Source organism: Mizuhopecten yessoensis, unplaced genomic scaffold, assembly GCF_002113885.1.
Source record: "Mizuhopecten yessoensis strain PY_sf001 unplaced genomic scaffold, ASM211388v2 scaffold11129, whole genome shotgun sequence".
Classification (NCBI taxonomy): domain Eukaryota; kingdom Metazoa; phylum Mollusca; class Bivalvia; order Pectinida; family Pectinidae; genus Mizuhopecten; species Mizuhopecten yessoensis.
The window spans coordinates 718,275-734,515 of record NW_018408894.1 but is presented as its reverse complement, the minus strand read 5'-3'; the positions used below and the strand labels follow the sequence as shown (position 1 = coordinate 734,515).

At 38.8% G+C, this 16,241-nt stretch overlaps 1 protein-coding gene across 1 annotated transcript; it reads right to left on the bottom strand.

Moving 5' to 3' along the window:
- Positions 1 to 90: 90 nt before the first annotated feature.
- LOC110466292 (uncharacterized protein K02A2.6-like) lies at positions 91 to 4,802 on the bottom strand. Its single transcript, XM_021522697.1, has one exon. The coding sequence runs from the start codon at positions 4,612 to 4,614 to the stop codon at positions 568 to 570; it is 4,047 nt and encodes a 1,348-aa protein (XP_021378372.1). The 5' UTR covers positions 4,615 to 4,802; the 3' UTR covers positions 91 to 567.
- Positions 4,803 to 16,241: the final 11,439 nt, after the last annotated feature.

The window sequence follows — 16,241 nt, the reverse complement described above, 5'->3', positions numbered from 1 at the left end:
GAATGTTGTTGTGTTTTTGGGTGATCTGATCACAGAATCACAAACAGCAAACATGGCTGATCAACGCATGGTTTTATTTACCCACAATGCAATTTCAATAAACAGACGTTGTACTAAGTACCGGATAGTAAACAGACTTTTCAGACCGACAAACAGCGACATGTAGTATGATTAGCATATCATATCAAATACACTACATTCCTCCACCTTTAAGTAAAGACGTTAACACTGTTCAGAATAGAGTCTGAAAATAGAATTATAAGCATTTCAAATCACATTTGAATTATACTAATTCTTGTTGTAAACTAAATGTATGAATTACTGTCCATTGTCTGTAAATGTCACTGAACTATATGATAAAACTGAATTTACTGAATTAAATGACTTTTAACTTCAAAATGAAATAACGTTGTTTGTTATTATTAACTATAAACTTCAAACAGTCTTTTCAAAAATGTACTACCGGCACATTTGACTTAACTAGGAAATTAACAGTTTATAAGAAAACTTTCAAAACAGTTAACTGCAATTGGTACAAATTATTATTTGCACAAATTCTGAATGTGTTCATTTTTGAGTCACATAGTCCTTCAAGTATGCAGGCGTTGTCTTCACACGTTGCGGTCTAACAACTGGCACAACAGACGATTGCTTTGTCTGTTTTGGACTGGAGCCTTCCTTTTCCCCCACGGATGGTGAAGAGTCCTTGGAGTTGGTTACCACGTCGGAAACTGCAGTTATGACTGGATGAGCGTCCGACTCAAATATTTCCTGGTGAATGTTTGGCTCAGCGACTGCCAAACAGTGTCTCTGTCTGATATGATCTACGTGCCGTCTAGCCCTGACACCATTTTGACCTTCGACCGTGTATGAAACAGGACTGGTCTTAGATACTATTTCTCCAGATTTCCATTTTGGTCCTGAATAAAAGTTTTTAACGAAAACTTGGTCTCCTTCCGCAAATACACGTTCTTTAGCGCGACTGTCATGATAGTTTTTCTGAGTTTGTTGTCGCTTGACGACTCGTTCACGAACGTCGGGTTTAACCAAATCTAGCTTGGTTCGCAACTTGCGATTGAACAAGAGTTCTGCAGGTGAGAGCCCGGTCGTTGTTTGCGGAGTTGACCTGTACGAGAGTAGGAAACGACTTAACTTAGCTGCGGTATCACCACCGGAAGTGCCCATCTTTTTCATTCCCTCTTTGAAAATGCGTACTGAACGTTCCGCAAGTCCATTTGTAGCTGGATGGTGTGGTGATATTTTCACGTGTTGAATTCCATTTTCTCTCAAGAATGTCTCAAATTCTTCACTTATAAAACATGGACCATTGTCTGAAACAAGTTTATCTGGTAGACCGTGTTCCGCAAAGATTTGACGCAGTTTCGCGATTGTCACCGTAGATGTTGACGAATTTGTTGGTACGACTTCCAACCACTTGCTATACGAGTCCACGACTACAAGAAACATTTGCCCGAGGAAAGGGCCCGCATAATCCACATGGATTCGCGACCATGGCCGGTCTGGCCAGTCCCAAGAGTGAAGCGGTGCCACCGGTGGTACAGGTCTCTGTAGCTGACACTCCGTACATGCCTGCACTTTATCTTGGATGTCGGAATCTATTCCCGGCCACCACACGTGACTACGCGCTAGTGCTTTCATCCGTACAATTCCTGGATGTCCTTCATGCAGGAATTCTAACAATTTGGCGCGTCCTGGTTTCGGTACAACCACGCGGTTTCCATGAAGTAACACATCTTCATGACAGGAGAGTTCAGCCTTCCTATTGAAGTATGGTTTAGTCTCTTCGCTTCCACATTTGTTCCATCCATCCTGCACATGTGCTAGTACTTGTATAAGAACTGGGTCTTTCGCGGTCCATTCCTGAATTTGCTTAAATGTCACTGGAGTTGTGTCCAAGTGTTCAAGAAGTAATAGGGTCTCTCCTGGTAAAGGAATGTTAACCACGGTTTCACTCAACGGTAAGCGACTCAGACCATCAGCGTTACTGTTCTTAGTTCCTGGTCGATACCGCAAATCGTACTCATACGTAGCTAGTAGCAGAGCCCACCTCTGAATGCGTGCCGATGCCATGCTCGGAATGGCTCTGTCTGCTTTGAATAAACCAAGCAACGGTTTATGGTCCGTGTAGACAACAAACTTTTGTCCAAAAAGATATTGGTGAAATTTGCGTACACCAAATATCAACGCTGCACCTTCTTTGTCAAGCTGCGAGTAATTTTTCTCTGCAGGAGCAAGTGTTCGCGATACATATGCGATCGGTCGCTCGCGACCATCTAGCATCACATGTGACAGCACTGCCCCAAGACCGTACGGTGAGGCATCGCATGACAACACAAGTTCTTTATCCGGGTCATAATGTACGAGAAGCGTGTCTGACTGAAGCATGTCCTTCGCTTCGCGGAAAGCTTCATCTTCGGCTTTGTCCCATTTCCACTTGACATCCTTGCCCAGCAACGCATATAATGGTGCTAAGGTTGTGCTTAACCTAGGTAAGTAATATGAATAATAGTTCAACATTCCCAGAAATGCCTGTAGCTCTTTCACGTTTGTTGGTGCTGGTGCATCCTTAATTGCCATGACCTTGCCCTCAATAGGCTGCATGCCTTCACTGTTAATTCGGTGCCCTAGGTACTCCACCTCTTTCCTTAGGAAGTAACATTTGCTACGTTTAAGCTTCACACCGGCTTTTTCCAGACGGTTGAGAACAGCCTCCAAGTTTTCTAAGTGTTGACGTCGGTTCTTACCGGTAACCAAAATATCATCTACGCGCACGATAACTTGGGGTATGCCTTGTAACAGGTTCTCCATTGTCCTCTGAAATATTCCAGGAGCGGATGCTACGCCGTATGGAAGACGATTGTAGACAAACAACCCTTTGTGCGTGTTTATGGTCGTGTACGGTTTCAAACTGTCATCCAACTCGAGCTGTTGATACACTTGACTCAGGTCCAATTTCGAATAATCTGTTCCACCGCCCAGAGTCGCGTAAAGATCTTCCGTCTTCGGAATTGGGTAGTTGTCGAGTTTCGAGACTTTATTGACTGTTACTTTGTAGTCACCGCAAATCCGTATTGATTTATCACTCTTGACAATCGGAACAATGGGTGTAGCCCATTCTGAGAACTCAACTGGTGATATGGTTCCCTCAGCAACCAGTCTATCCAGTTCATGTTCGATTTTGTCGCGAAGTGCATACGGAGTAGGTCGCGCTTTGAAATACAACGGTTTTTCCTGTGGATCAACGTAAATCTTGGCCTTGGTCCCACGAACTTTGCTTAGGCCTGGCTCAAAAACAGATGGATGCTTACTCACAATCTCATCGATAATACTGTTGTCCGAATCATGCGAGATACTGAAAATTTCATTCCAGTCGAGCTGAATGTGCTGTAGCCAATCTCTTCCCAGCAAGCACGGATTGTCTCCCTTGACAACTTCAGCTTGTAGTACCCCGTCAAACTTGCCATAGTTCACAGGAACTTCAAAACGTCCCAAAACAGGTACCATTTCACCAGTGTAGGTTTTCAATTTGGTATTTGACGGTTTTAGTGTTACTTTGTCGCATTTAGTCAAACGTTCAAATGCAGGCTCGCCTACCACCGTTTTCGACGCCCCCGTATCAATCTCCATTTGTAACGGAATACCATTGACTGACAGCGTTACTGTATAGGGCTCTTTGTTAGACGAAGACACTCGAAACATTGGATAAATGTCATCATCATCGACTTCCTCTAAAGCATTGACCTTATTCTGTTTTTTCCTGTCACTACTGTGAGTAACTCGACCCCCTTTACATTCAGCAAGTCTAGTCAAACACTTCTCAATAATGTGTCCTTTCTTACGACAATAAAAACATTCAGAGTCTTTAAACTTACAGTTCTGGGGTTTGTGTTTACCTCCGCACCGGAAACATGGTTTCTGAAGATTACCTTGATTATTCGGAGCCTGTGCTCTGTGACCCTGTGTTTGTTGCTGTGACTTGGGTCTCTGTTGACCCCGTTTCAGTTGACTGACTTTATGAATTTTTCCCGCACCCGCAGGTGTCGTGTCCTGTTGTAAATCGATAACATTCTTGGCTGCGGTTTCCATAGATATGGCAATTTCATAGGACTTTGTGAATGTCAATTCACCCTCTGACAGCAGACGTCTCTGAATCCTGTCTTCATTGATACCACAAACTAACCTGTCTCGGATCATAGTTTCGAGAGTTCCACCAAAATTACAATGTTCAGATAAATTGCGTAACGCGGCAATGTACTGCGAAACAGACTCACCGGTTTTCCTGAATCGATTGTGAAATTTGTATCGCTGTTCAATCTCTGACGGTTTAGGAGCTGAATGTTCCTTCACTAGAACCACCAAATCCTCGTATGTCTTTTCACTTGGCTTTGTAGGTGCTGACAAATCGCTCATCAATGTGTAGACTTTCGCCCGACACACACTTAGCAGGATCGCCCGCCTTTTTTCCTTATCACCCGGTTCCTCGTTACCGATACCATTTGCGACGAAATACTGCCCTAGGCGCTCCGTATAATGTTCCCAGGTCTCTCCCTGCGAATCATCAAACGCATCGATCTTCCCAAAAGTCGATGTCATCTTTAAAACTTCACCTCGTCGCCAAAATATGTTGTGTTTTTGGGTGATCTGATCACAGAATCACAAACAGCAAACATGGCTGATCAACGCATGGTTTTATTTACCCACAATGCAATTTCCATAAACAGACGTTGTACTAAGTACCGGATAGTAAACAGACTTTTCAGACCGACAAACAGCGACATGTAGTATGATAAGCATATCATATCAAATACACTACAATGACGTCTGAGAAGTGGAAGGACTTGTGGTAGGAGGATCTGGTCTCTGTATCGAACGGCATTGAGGTTTTGATCCAGGACCACCAAGGGGGATTTTACTCCATGGGAGATGCCTTTACAGAAGCCCCACCGAATCTATCACGTTCAACCACGCATGCGTCGGCGAAACGCTCACCGCGTCTGCTATTTACCCTTTTTCTTCCGTCTGAGCGATACAGACAGAATCTAGACTCGTCGGTGAACATTACTCGCCTCTATCGACGCATCCGCAACCTATTCGGGCCATGTCAGCGCATCCAGTCAAGACGCACTTGCCGCCTCCGTGGTGTCCCGACATAAGGTCGGCGCGCAATGATTCTCTCGGCACGCAAGCGGTTCCTGACAGTTTGAGGACTAATGGGTCTGTCATGAGTACCGAAGGTTTGCGACGCAGTCTCAACAGCAATCTTGAATCTGTTGCGAAACTGCGACAATCGAATCGCCCTGTCTTGTGGTGCGGTCGTTACAAGCGGACGACCGCTCCTGGGACGATCGGAAACTAATCCAGTAGCACGGAAACGTGTACAGAGACGGTTAATTGTACACGGGCCAACACCAAATTGCCGTGCGACAGCAGTTTGGCTAACATCGCAATTGCTCTACGCCTCTGAATTTGCGTTAAGCGTGGCATATCAGTCAATGGCGAAATCAAAATGCCAACGTGGAAAATTAATGTGGCTGAACTTGGAGTATCCGTTGAGATTATTTGTTTGAAAAACTCCGGCTTGGCTTGATCACGCCGCGTGATTTGGACTAAAGAAGCTCACAAAGTCACACAATGACATCGTCACACTTGGCTGATTTTAGGGTAGATTGTTGAGAAGGGAGATCGTTCTTGATGTAATACCTGACCAAATATTCCATTATTTACTTACAGCTAAGGTGTACTGCAGGGGGGAACTTTGTGCGTTTCTTTTTTTGTTTGTTCAGTATACATGTATGTATTCTTGTAATTAATCCTCCATAATATTCTTAAATTGACTTACACAACGGGTTTATTTAATAAGGGTTAATAAGAATGATTAAAGTGAAACTGTACCACATTTATCTTGGCTATATTGCTGTGACCCGAGATAATTGATCCGTAGTTCATTGCGGTAAATACATGGACATTGTTAGTACAATGTACATAGTTCTATATCCAAATATGCATCAAATCGTCTCACTAAAGTATTTATTCGAGGCTTCCGAGCAAATATCTTCCTCTCAAGATGTTATATGTTTATCAATATGTAATCCCAGTTACCCCTAACAATATATATGTGCTATTTTTGGTAATCCCCCAGATAATATGCAACAATGATCTGCTGACATTTTTTTTTGTGGGTGAACCAATTAAAAAGTAGAACTCTCTGGCTCATTAAAGCCACATGCTGTTTTCTTGCCTCAAATATTTGTTTCCTGTAGATCGGAATTTAACGGATATCTAATGGCTGATGGATTTGTACGGAACAAACGTCAGCAGAAATAGCTGAGGAGCGCTGTATGGTAAATAAATGCTAATGGACGGGGCCGATAATGGATCCCTATGGAATCCCCGAGTTAATAGTGCCAATAGAAGGGGTAAACTCCCACAAAAGTACTTATATTGCAGGTAAGAAGCATAAGATGTATTGTTATAATCTATAAGATTTACTAGATCGAACGCTTTAATCGAAATTTAAAATGTTCCCATAAGTTGGTCTCTACTATTTGCCGTAGCCATTGAGCAATACGATATGCTAATGCTGTTTGGTGAGAATCTTTTTATCTGAGACTAGATAGCTTTTCATGAGATTGTATTCAGTTAAGCATTGATATATTTCCTTAGGGACATGCTGTTCTAGTGATCTGTAAAACTTGAGGTATACAAATGGGAAGTTATTTTCAAGTATATCCCTACTGTCCGATTTGTAAATCAGAATAATCACAGCTAGTTTATATTGATCAGGGTACTTTCCTGTAGGTTAAAGATAAACAAATGGAGCTATGCTACACTGAATAGCCGCACACTGGTATTGCTTTGTATTTTACAGCCCGTTACGTCTGGTCACCTGATGTCTAAATCCTTTGTATGTTTTGTTCCTTTTTATCTAATGTTTTTGGAATATATATATGAAATATAATTAATGACTTTTTTAATAATGAACATGTCTGTATATTTTCCCACTGTGTTTCTCATCAACTCTAGTCCAAATCCTAGTCGATATATCGATGAAATGCTGGTAAATATTTCAGCCGTGCCATCCATATAGTCCACGGAGATGTAATCTCAGAACTAATTCACTTTAGCAGAATCATGTGTTTATTTGTATTTATTTGATTTTATTTGTATTGTGATCGAAGATTTGTTGAATGTTTATTTTCTGAAATCGACGATTTTAAAACTATGATTATTGTCCTCAATCTACATCTGTTCCTACATTTCGAAGTTTCGTTTGTATCCTTGCTAAAATACAATATTTTAATGTATCAGTCTAGTTGTTAATTTTTGTTTATAGCGGCGAGAATTTATTCAATATAAAAATTTCGAGAGCATGGAAACGACCATAGTGGCTATAAACAGTTTCAAATTTAGTTGATCATAGATAATGAAAGCAACTATCCTGGATAAACTAAATGAATCTACTTCATTATCCGATTCAGGACAGATAACTTTGGAACACAGACAACTCTTTGTTATACATATATAATTTAGATTGTTGATGTCAATGTTCGGGACAGGTACTTCAATGACTTGGTCAAAGGACGTAGGTTAAATGTATTCTTTAAAAATTTGAGATCTATGCACGTTTATACATCAGTAATCTTTCCACGTTAGTTGATGGTTATAGATCACGTCATGTATTTTACATCCTTACGGAAGGATCCCTGTCCCTCTGCACTGTGGTTTTTCCTATATACAAAACCCGCAGCCACCCCCAACCCCATCCTTCTAATCTCGTTTCATATGTACCTGTAAGACAGTTGGACCAGGACACTTCCGCTGACCAGAGAGCCCAATCGGTTAAAGCGATAGTATAACAATATGAGGTCCAGGGTTCGAATCCTGGTCTGTACCTGCTGAACTTTTGTTGATTACATTTTGTAAATGTGATCTTTGCTATTTTTCACAAAAAACAACAACATGCAAGGTATTGATATTTCTTTTTAGAAATTATTTAACAAAGTTATAGTTATTCCGGGATAAAAAAGTGTTCAAAGCCTGGTTACAGTGTTGACAGCGGTACATGGATCCTTAAGTTTATATAGTAAGTGTATAGTAAGTCCCATACAAATTATAAACGTCTAGTGGCTTCTAGTAAAATGGAAATAAATGTATCTTATATAGGAAATGGCTTTTGATTTTATACAGTATGTTACAGCGGATCTTTTTGTGTAATTTACGTTCCTCGGTCATCATATACACATATCATCTTCGGTAAAATGTAAAGACCTTCATTTATATCATTTCTGTCGGTGCAATGCTTTGCAGACTGGTGATCATTACACAGCATAGTTTTTGGTCGACATTATATTTCCAAAAGAGTACGGGGAGATATTTGTTGCCAAGATAAAGGACAGTCAATCAGTCAACCAAACTAGACAGCACATTACAGAATGGTTTTGGCATTGCTCAATCTTGGAAGTATGTGTAACGCATTAAAGTCTATACGAATGCTCCGTATACAAGTGATTGGCTAATTTAAAAACCATCCAGTCTCACTTACAATGACAATAAACAACATATGGTGTGTGTATACCACAAGGATAATTAAATAGCATGTATTAAAAGATACTGGTTGTCAATTGTTGCTGGTGGTCAAGGTCGATGACCAAATTACAAGTCTCAATTTAATAAATCCTTTTTGTATTTAATCTGATTAATCCCACTTGAATTCAGGTCAGTGCCTCCTACTTGTACTTCAGCTGATATATTCCAATGATTTGTAAACAAGCGATCATATTGCACTTGTATACAAGTCAATACAGTAAAATAGCCTTATACTGACATCGTTCATCCAGAGCAATGTCGGCGTTATAAAGGGGGTTTGTCGATATAGACGTAAACACGCATAAAGGAATTCTTTAGAAAAACAGAAGAAGGGACATTGAAATATATTGGTGGTAAGCGATATGGTAAATGAAACGAGGGACATTATAACGAGGTTTTACTGTTCATCTCACTTTAGCTAATTCACTGTGTCATGTTTGTATTGAAGTCAATCGTGAGTCCTCCTGCCTCATATCAATGTCAGTATTATGTTATCTATGCTATTAAGCACGTCTTCGTGGGGTTAAACCAATCAGTAAAGAGAATGTGTTGGTCACGGCCAAGTTTCAACTGAGTTTGATCTGACATCGACACGTGATAGAACCGTAATGATTTTGAAGATTATCGCTGGGAATGCAAGAAACCTTGTAACATGTTGACAAAGAATTCCTAAAGCGTTGCATCAAACAGAACACAAATTCATCACATCCAACAGCAAACAAAAATACGCAAACGGGTGCGATCAGATTAATATCCGAGGTTAAGAATGAAAGGTAAAACACCTTTTGTAATATGATTGTCGGGTTAAGATGTGTCACGTGACACCACCACGTGCCACATCCATCTCCTTCATCTGGCCACAAAAGACACAATCAAGATCATTTCAATAATAATGTCACATCGGGAGCCTTTTTACCGAACTACTGAAAATGTACCAATCTACATTATAAACACGTAGAATTATTCCTCATACGATTGTTTCGACGGTTGTTGTTACGTACGTGATTAAAACAGAACAATATGCAGGAAATATTCTTCTGAAAATAGCTTGACTTCCCCTTGAGTCATAAAACAATCTAATCGAAATTTAAAAGATATTTAAGTGAATAAGATATTTGGAATATAAATGACAATCTCAACTCAACGCTTAACGCTCGGGCGTAACTGATTCAACAGGTGTGAAAATAATTCTTAAAATGTCAAATATTTTGTCACAGAAGTAACAAAAAGAAAGAAAGGAACCGACAGATTTGTTTATGTCAATTGTGTTCAAAACTGTGTGTTACGCCGGTAAACGTGTTTTTGGATCAATGTCACTACACAGAGAATATGCATCCTCATTACCTGATCATTAAGTGAACTGTCCAAAAAATATACCAGACTACTTGACCACGAAACATTACGTACAGCGGGTACAGACGATCATTGTTCTGATTCGAAATTATTTGTCACCAGATCCTCAGAAGTTTCGCTCAATTTTGGGGTGTTGAAAACGGGTTTTTAAGAAACAAAAGATGAATAGCTTGTGAATGATCACCGACAAATGTCGAGCAATGCGTGCATCAATTGTAGTTAATCCGCCGTGTTTTGTGTTGAGCGGCCAGTGAGGCGTTTTTTTTTGCACAATTAAAACACACTCATATGTGATGATGGATGTATTCGACACCAATGTTTGACACTAAGGAAACATGTACCAGGCGTGTCAACTTGCTTCCCTACGACTGAGGAAACAGATTACCACACAACATTCTTGTTATATGATTTCAATATGTTATGCGTACATTCAGTTACACACGTACGTGCATAACGAAAGTTCGTCGTGTTTGACAAATGTGCGGATACCAATAGTATACACATTTATAAAGTAGAACATCGGCCATAAACTTAGGTCCTCATTTACTTAAATATGTAACCAACTATATTTGATATTCAGGCACCTGATTACATAATGGACAATAACACAGTATACGAATGTGCATGTTTTACATATGAATAATCAGTAAGAGTGATTAGTATTACAGGTATATGTTATTATAAAAGATGTATATAAAAAAGGTTATGTTCAATTCACAAAGCATACAATTTAGCTTTTACTTTGACCTTATTTCATCTTTTACTTTGACCTTATTTCATCTTTTAGCTTTGCGTTGTTAAGTCTTTCATTAAGTTGGCGTATTTGTGCCGTTTATCCTGATCAAGGTGAAAAGAAATACAAATACAACAAGGAACCAACTAAATAGTTGGTTATTGGATTTGTATTTCTTTTCACCTTGATAGATGATGTTGGCGTTATTTCGTCTTGTAAATTGGTAGGGAGTAACCTTAGAGAGCTATGTCGTCTTTAAGCTTGGCATCATTTCGTTTTTATCCAATTGACAAGTTTCTCTTTTAATATAAACTATGTCTATTTTAAAACAATTACGTTACAACTCATATAAATCACTCTTGTTGGCCCGGATGATACGCACGTGGGGTTTTAAAGTGGGAGGAAACTGGAGTTCTCACGGGGCCGGGCAAGTGATCGTATACCTTTTCACTTTCTCTTGAGAAATCCAACCACGGCCGCCTTGCTTAAAGGCGAGAGAATTATCCACTGCGCCATCCGACCGGACAAATTTACGCTACGTTTTTCTTTCTCTTGCGTTATTTTCACAGTTTGATTGGCATAAAGTTGTTTGTACCCTGACGTACTGTTTTCCATTTTATCCAGTTGACATTGATTCGTGTGTTAGATTTGTATTACTTCGTCTTTTAGATTGACGTTACTTCCTGTGTTGACTTGAGGTTTATTTCGATTTTTATTCTGGCAGTATTTCATCTTTGAAGTTAGCGTTATTTCAATCTTTAATTGGAGAATATGTCGTCGTTTAGAGTGGCATTGTTTCCTTTGATTGCTTGGCGTAATTGCATCATTTGGAATTCCATTGTTTCGTCACTCTGCTTGGCGTTATTCTGTATTTTATATCAAGATTGCGTTGCTTCCTATGTTGACTTGACGTCATCTCCCACTTTCTGTTTTTAGCGTTATATCGTCCTTGATGTTTATTGTTGCTGCTAGGTGTGGCAAAGTTTTTCAAAGTTTATTTTTTTGTTTGATTTTTTTTCAAGCTAAATAAAGGAATGGAATTTTCGTGTATGAGAGTATTAAGATATAAGATCAGGGATACGTACAGTATTTATTATCAGCTTTTTTCAATATGTAAAATATCGACCGGGAAACAACAATCGATTTTAATGCACATTTTTGTTATTAGGTTGTAATTGCAGTGCTACATATGTATATATATAAATGAAGTAATTTGCAGATTTATTTCCCTAAGACTCAATAAACAATGACTCAATAAACAATAACTCGTAAATAAAAATCATTATATTATATATTCAAGAATGATAAATACACCAAACTACGGCGGAACATTCAGCGTTTGTTGTGTTCTGAACATTCAGTATTTGTTTTGACCATTCAGTATTTGTTGTGTTCTGACCATTCAGTATTTGTTGTGTTCTGACCATTCAGTATTTGTTGTGTTCTGACCATTCAGTATTTGTTGTGTTCTGACCATTCAGTATTTGTTGTGTTCTGACCATTCAGTATTTGTTGTGTTCTGACCATTCAGTATTTGTTGTGTTCTGACCATTCAGTATTTGTTGTGTTCTGACCATTCAGTATTTGTTGTGTTCTGACCATTCAGTATTTGTTGTGTTCTGACCATTCAGTATTTGTTGTGTTCTGACCATTCAGTATTTGTTGTGTTCTGACCATTCAGTATTTGTTGTGTTCTGACCATTCAGTATTTGTTGTGTTCTGACCATTCAGTATTTGTTGTGTTCTGACCATTCAGTATTTGTTGTGTTCTGACCATTCAGTATTTGTTGTGTTCTGACCATTCAGTATTTGTTGTGTTCTGACCATTCAGTATTTGTTGTGTTCTGACCATTCAGTATTTGTTGTGTTCTGACCATTCAGTATTTGTTGTGTTCTGACCATTCAGTATTTGTTGTGTTCTGACCATTCAGTATTTGTTGTGTTCTGACCATTCAGTATTTGTTGTGTTCTGACCATTCAGTATTTGTTGTGTTCTGACCATTCAGTATTTGTTGTGTTCTGACCATTCAGTATTTGTTGTGTTCTGACCATTCAGTATTTGTTGTGTTCTGACCATTCAGTATTTGTTGTGTTCTGACCATTCAGTATTTGTTGTGTTCTGACTATTCAGTATTTGTTGTGTTCTGACCATTCAATATTTGTTGTGTTCTGACCATTCAGTATTTGTTGTGTTCTGACCATTCAGTATTTGTTGTGTTCTGACCATTCAGTATTTGTTGTGTTCTGACTATTCAGTATTTGTTGTGTACTGACCATTCCGTATTTGTTGTGTTCTGACCATTCAGTATTTGGTGTGTTCTGACCATTCAGTATTTGTTGTGTTCTAATTATTCAGTATTTGTTGTGTTCTGACCATTCAGTATTTGTTGTGTTCTGACCATTCAGTATTTGTTGTATTTTGACCATTCAGTGTTTGTTGTGTTCTGACCATTCAGTATTTGTTGTGTTCTGACCATTCAGTATTTGTTATGTTCTGACCATTCAGTATTTGTTGTGTTCTGACTATTCAGTGTTTGTTGTGTTCTGACCATTCAATATTTGTTGTGTTCTGACTAATTAGTACTTGTTGTGTTCTGACTATTCAGTGTTTGTTGTGTTCTGACTATTCGTATTTGTTGTGTTTTGACTGTTCAGTATTTGTTGTGTTCTGACTATTCAGTATTTGTTGTGTTCTGACTAATCAGTACTTGTTGTGTTCTGACTATTCTGTATTTGTTGTGTTTTGACTATTCAGTATTTGTTGTGTAATTCTGACCATTCAGTATTTGTTGTGTTCTGACTATTCAGTATTTGTTGTGTTCTGATCATTAAGTATTGGTTGTGTTCTGACCATTCAGTCTTTGTTGTGTTCTGACCATTCAGCATTTGTTGTGTTCTGACTATTCAGTGTTTGTTGTGTTCTGACCATTCAATATTTGTTGTGTTCTGACCATTCAGCATTTGTTGTGTTCTGACTATTCAGTATTTGTTGTGTTCTGATCATTCAGTATTGGTTGTGTTCTGACCATTCAGTATTTGTTGTGTTCTGACCCTTCAGTATTTGTTGTGTTCTGACCATTCAGTATTTGTTGTGTTCTGACTATTCAGTATTTGTTGTGTTCTGACCATTCAATATTTGTTGTGTCCTGACTATTCAGTATTTGTTGTGTTCTGACTATTCAGTATTTGTTGTGTTCTGACCATTCAGTATTTGTTGTGTTCTGGCAATTCAGTATTTGTTGTGTTCTGACTATTTAGTATTTGTTGTGTTCTGACTATTCAGTATTTGTTGTGTTCTGACTATTCAGTATTTGTTGTGTTCTGACCATTCAGTATTTGTTGTGTTCTGACCTTTCAGTATTTGTTGTGTTCTGACCATTCAGTGTGTGTAGTTTGGTTAGATTTTCAGTGTTTGATTATTAATGGTAACAACACAACCCCATCAGGCCCGTAAGATTTCACATGCCCACTATTCGAGTTTATAACAAACATAACAAGTATTTAGATTACCCTACCAACGCGTCCCTCACCTAAGAGTTCCGGTTTGTTTGTTTGTTTGTTTGTTTATGTTAAACGGCCCATCGACGGCTGTGGTCATTTAGGGACATGGTGATTTATTTATTTATTTTACTTTTTTAACAAACATGTGAATAGCGAAGATAAAATCAGATAAAATGGTTCATTTTAAAAGTATTCGCATTGTATGTGTAGATAATAAAAAATAATAAAAGGGGGTTAAAATAATAAAAGAGATAACGAATAGATGATATGGAATATGCGATATATATATAACGTCAAAAATGATAAGGTGGGTTAAAAGACATCAGAGTCTATAAAATAGACCGATGTCTTTCAAATAGTTAAATAATGCCTTCGAATCCACGGAACTGAAAAGTGTTTTCATATCCGGGACTCGGAAGTAGTTATCACGAATGTGTTTAAAATCGGAACATTCTATTAAAAAATGCTCCACTGTAAATGGAGTGTCACATGCGTGGCATGAAGGTATATCTTCTCGTTTTAAAAGGTACGAATGAGTAGGATATGTGTGCCCAGTGCGGAGCCGAGCGAGGACAACTTCCTCTCTACGATCTTTCCGACTGGGAATAGATGTTTTAAGTTTCGGTTGTATCTTAAAAAGTTTGTTGTTGGTCTCCAGAGACCAGCGTTTCTGCCATTCATTTTGAATGGCTGTACGAATAGTAGGTTTAAAATCTGTGTATGGTAGTTTGATATTTGTTTGTTCGAGATTCAATGCATTTTTTGCTTCCCTGTCAGCAAATTCGTTGCCTTTTATTCCGACATGGCTCGGAATCCATAGTAAAGTTATTTTAGACTTTTTTAATATACGAGATATTCGAAGAGCAAGGTTTTGTACGATTGTGTTTTTAGGATCTCGTAACTGTAAACTCTGTAGGACAGATAGAGAGTCTGAACAAATAATTGCCTTTTTAATGCGGTGTTCATCGATATGGTCGAGGGCCAAACCAATGGCGCATGCTTCAGCAGAAAAGATGGAGGCGCCGTCTGGTAGTCGGACTGAAGTGCAAGTATTGGCAGTACAGCAGGCTGCTGCCACTTTCTCACCTTCTTTGGAGCCATCGGTGTAAAGTTGTGTATGAGAAGGGTAATTCGAAATGCATTCCCGAAAGGAGGATTTGTGTTCTTCGGGCATAACACTTGATTTCCCTCGCTCATGTAATGTAAAGTTAAAATCGGGGGTTTGAATGGTCCACGGAGGAACATCAGATATGTTAAATTCAGCTATGTCCGTCAATTTTATGTTGAGTTCTTGCAGGAAATTCAAAATTCGGATACCAAATGTTGGCAGAAGTTTTTGGTTTTGCGTAAATATGTTTTGGTATTTGGGGTTGAATACTTGGTTGAAAGCAGGATTTTTAGGGTTTGATTTTAATTGAGTTGCAAATTGTAATGAAAGTTTTATTCTTCTGTCATAAAGGGATGGTTCATTTGCTTCCACGTACAGGCTTTTTACAGGTGTTGTTCGAAAAGCTCCCAGGGCAAGACGTAGCCCTTGGTTATGGATTGGATCTAGCATCTGAAGGTACGAACTGCGCGCTGACCCGTATACCATAGAACCATAATCCAGTTTTGTTCGAATAAGTGATCTGTATAGGCGCAAAAGCATTTCACGATCCGCTCCCCAATCAGTATGAGAAAGGACTCGTATAATGTTTAACGCCTTGGAACACTTATCCTTCAGATACTTTATATGTGGTATGAAAGAGAGTTTCGAATCAAAAATGAGGCCGAGAAATTTAGTCTGTTCAACAACAGGAATTCTAGTGCCATCGAGTGTTAGATTTGGGTCATTGTGTGCTTTTCGTTTTTGACAGAAATGCATGCACACAGTTTTGGATTTAGAGAATTTGAAGCCGTTTTCGTCTGCCCAATTTTGTAGTTTGTTTAAACTCTGTTGAAGTTGTCGTTCTATCGTGTGCATGTTCTTAGATCTGTAACAGATCAAGAAGTCATCCACAAATAACGACCCTTCTGTTGATTGACCAAGACATTTGACTATATCATT

What these genes read in the sequence shown, in the direction of transcription:
- LOC110466292 (XM_021522697.1), bottom strand. Translation starts at nt 4,614, where the DNA reads ATGACATCGACTTTTGGGAAGATCGATGCGTTTGATGATTCGCAGGGA.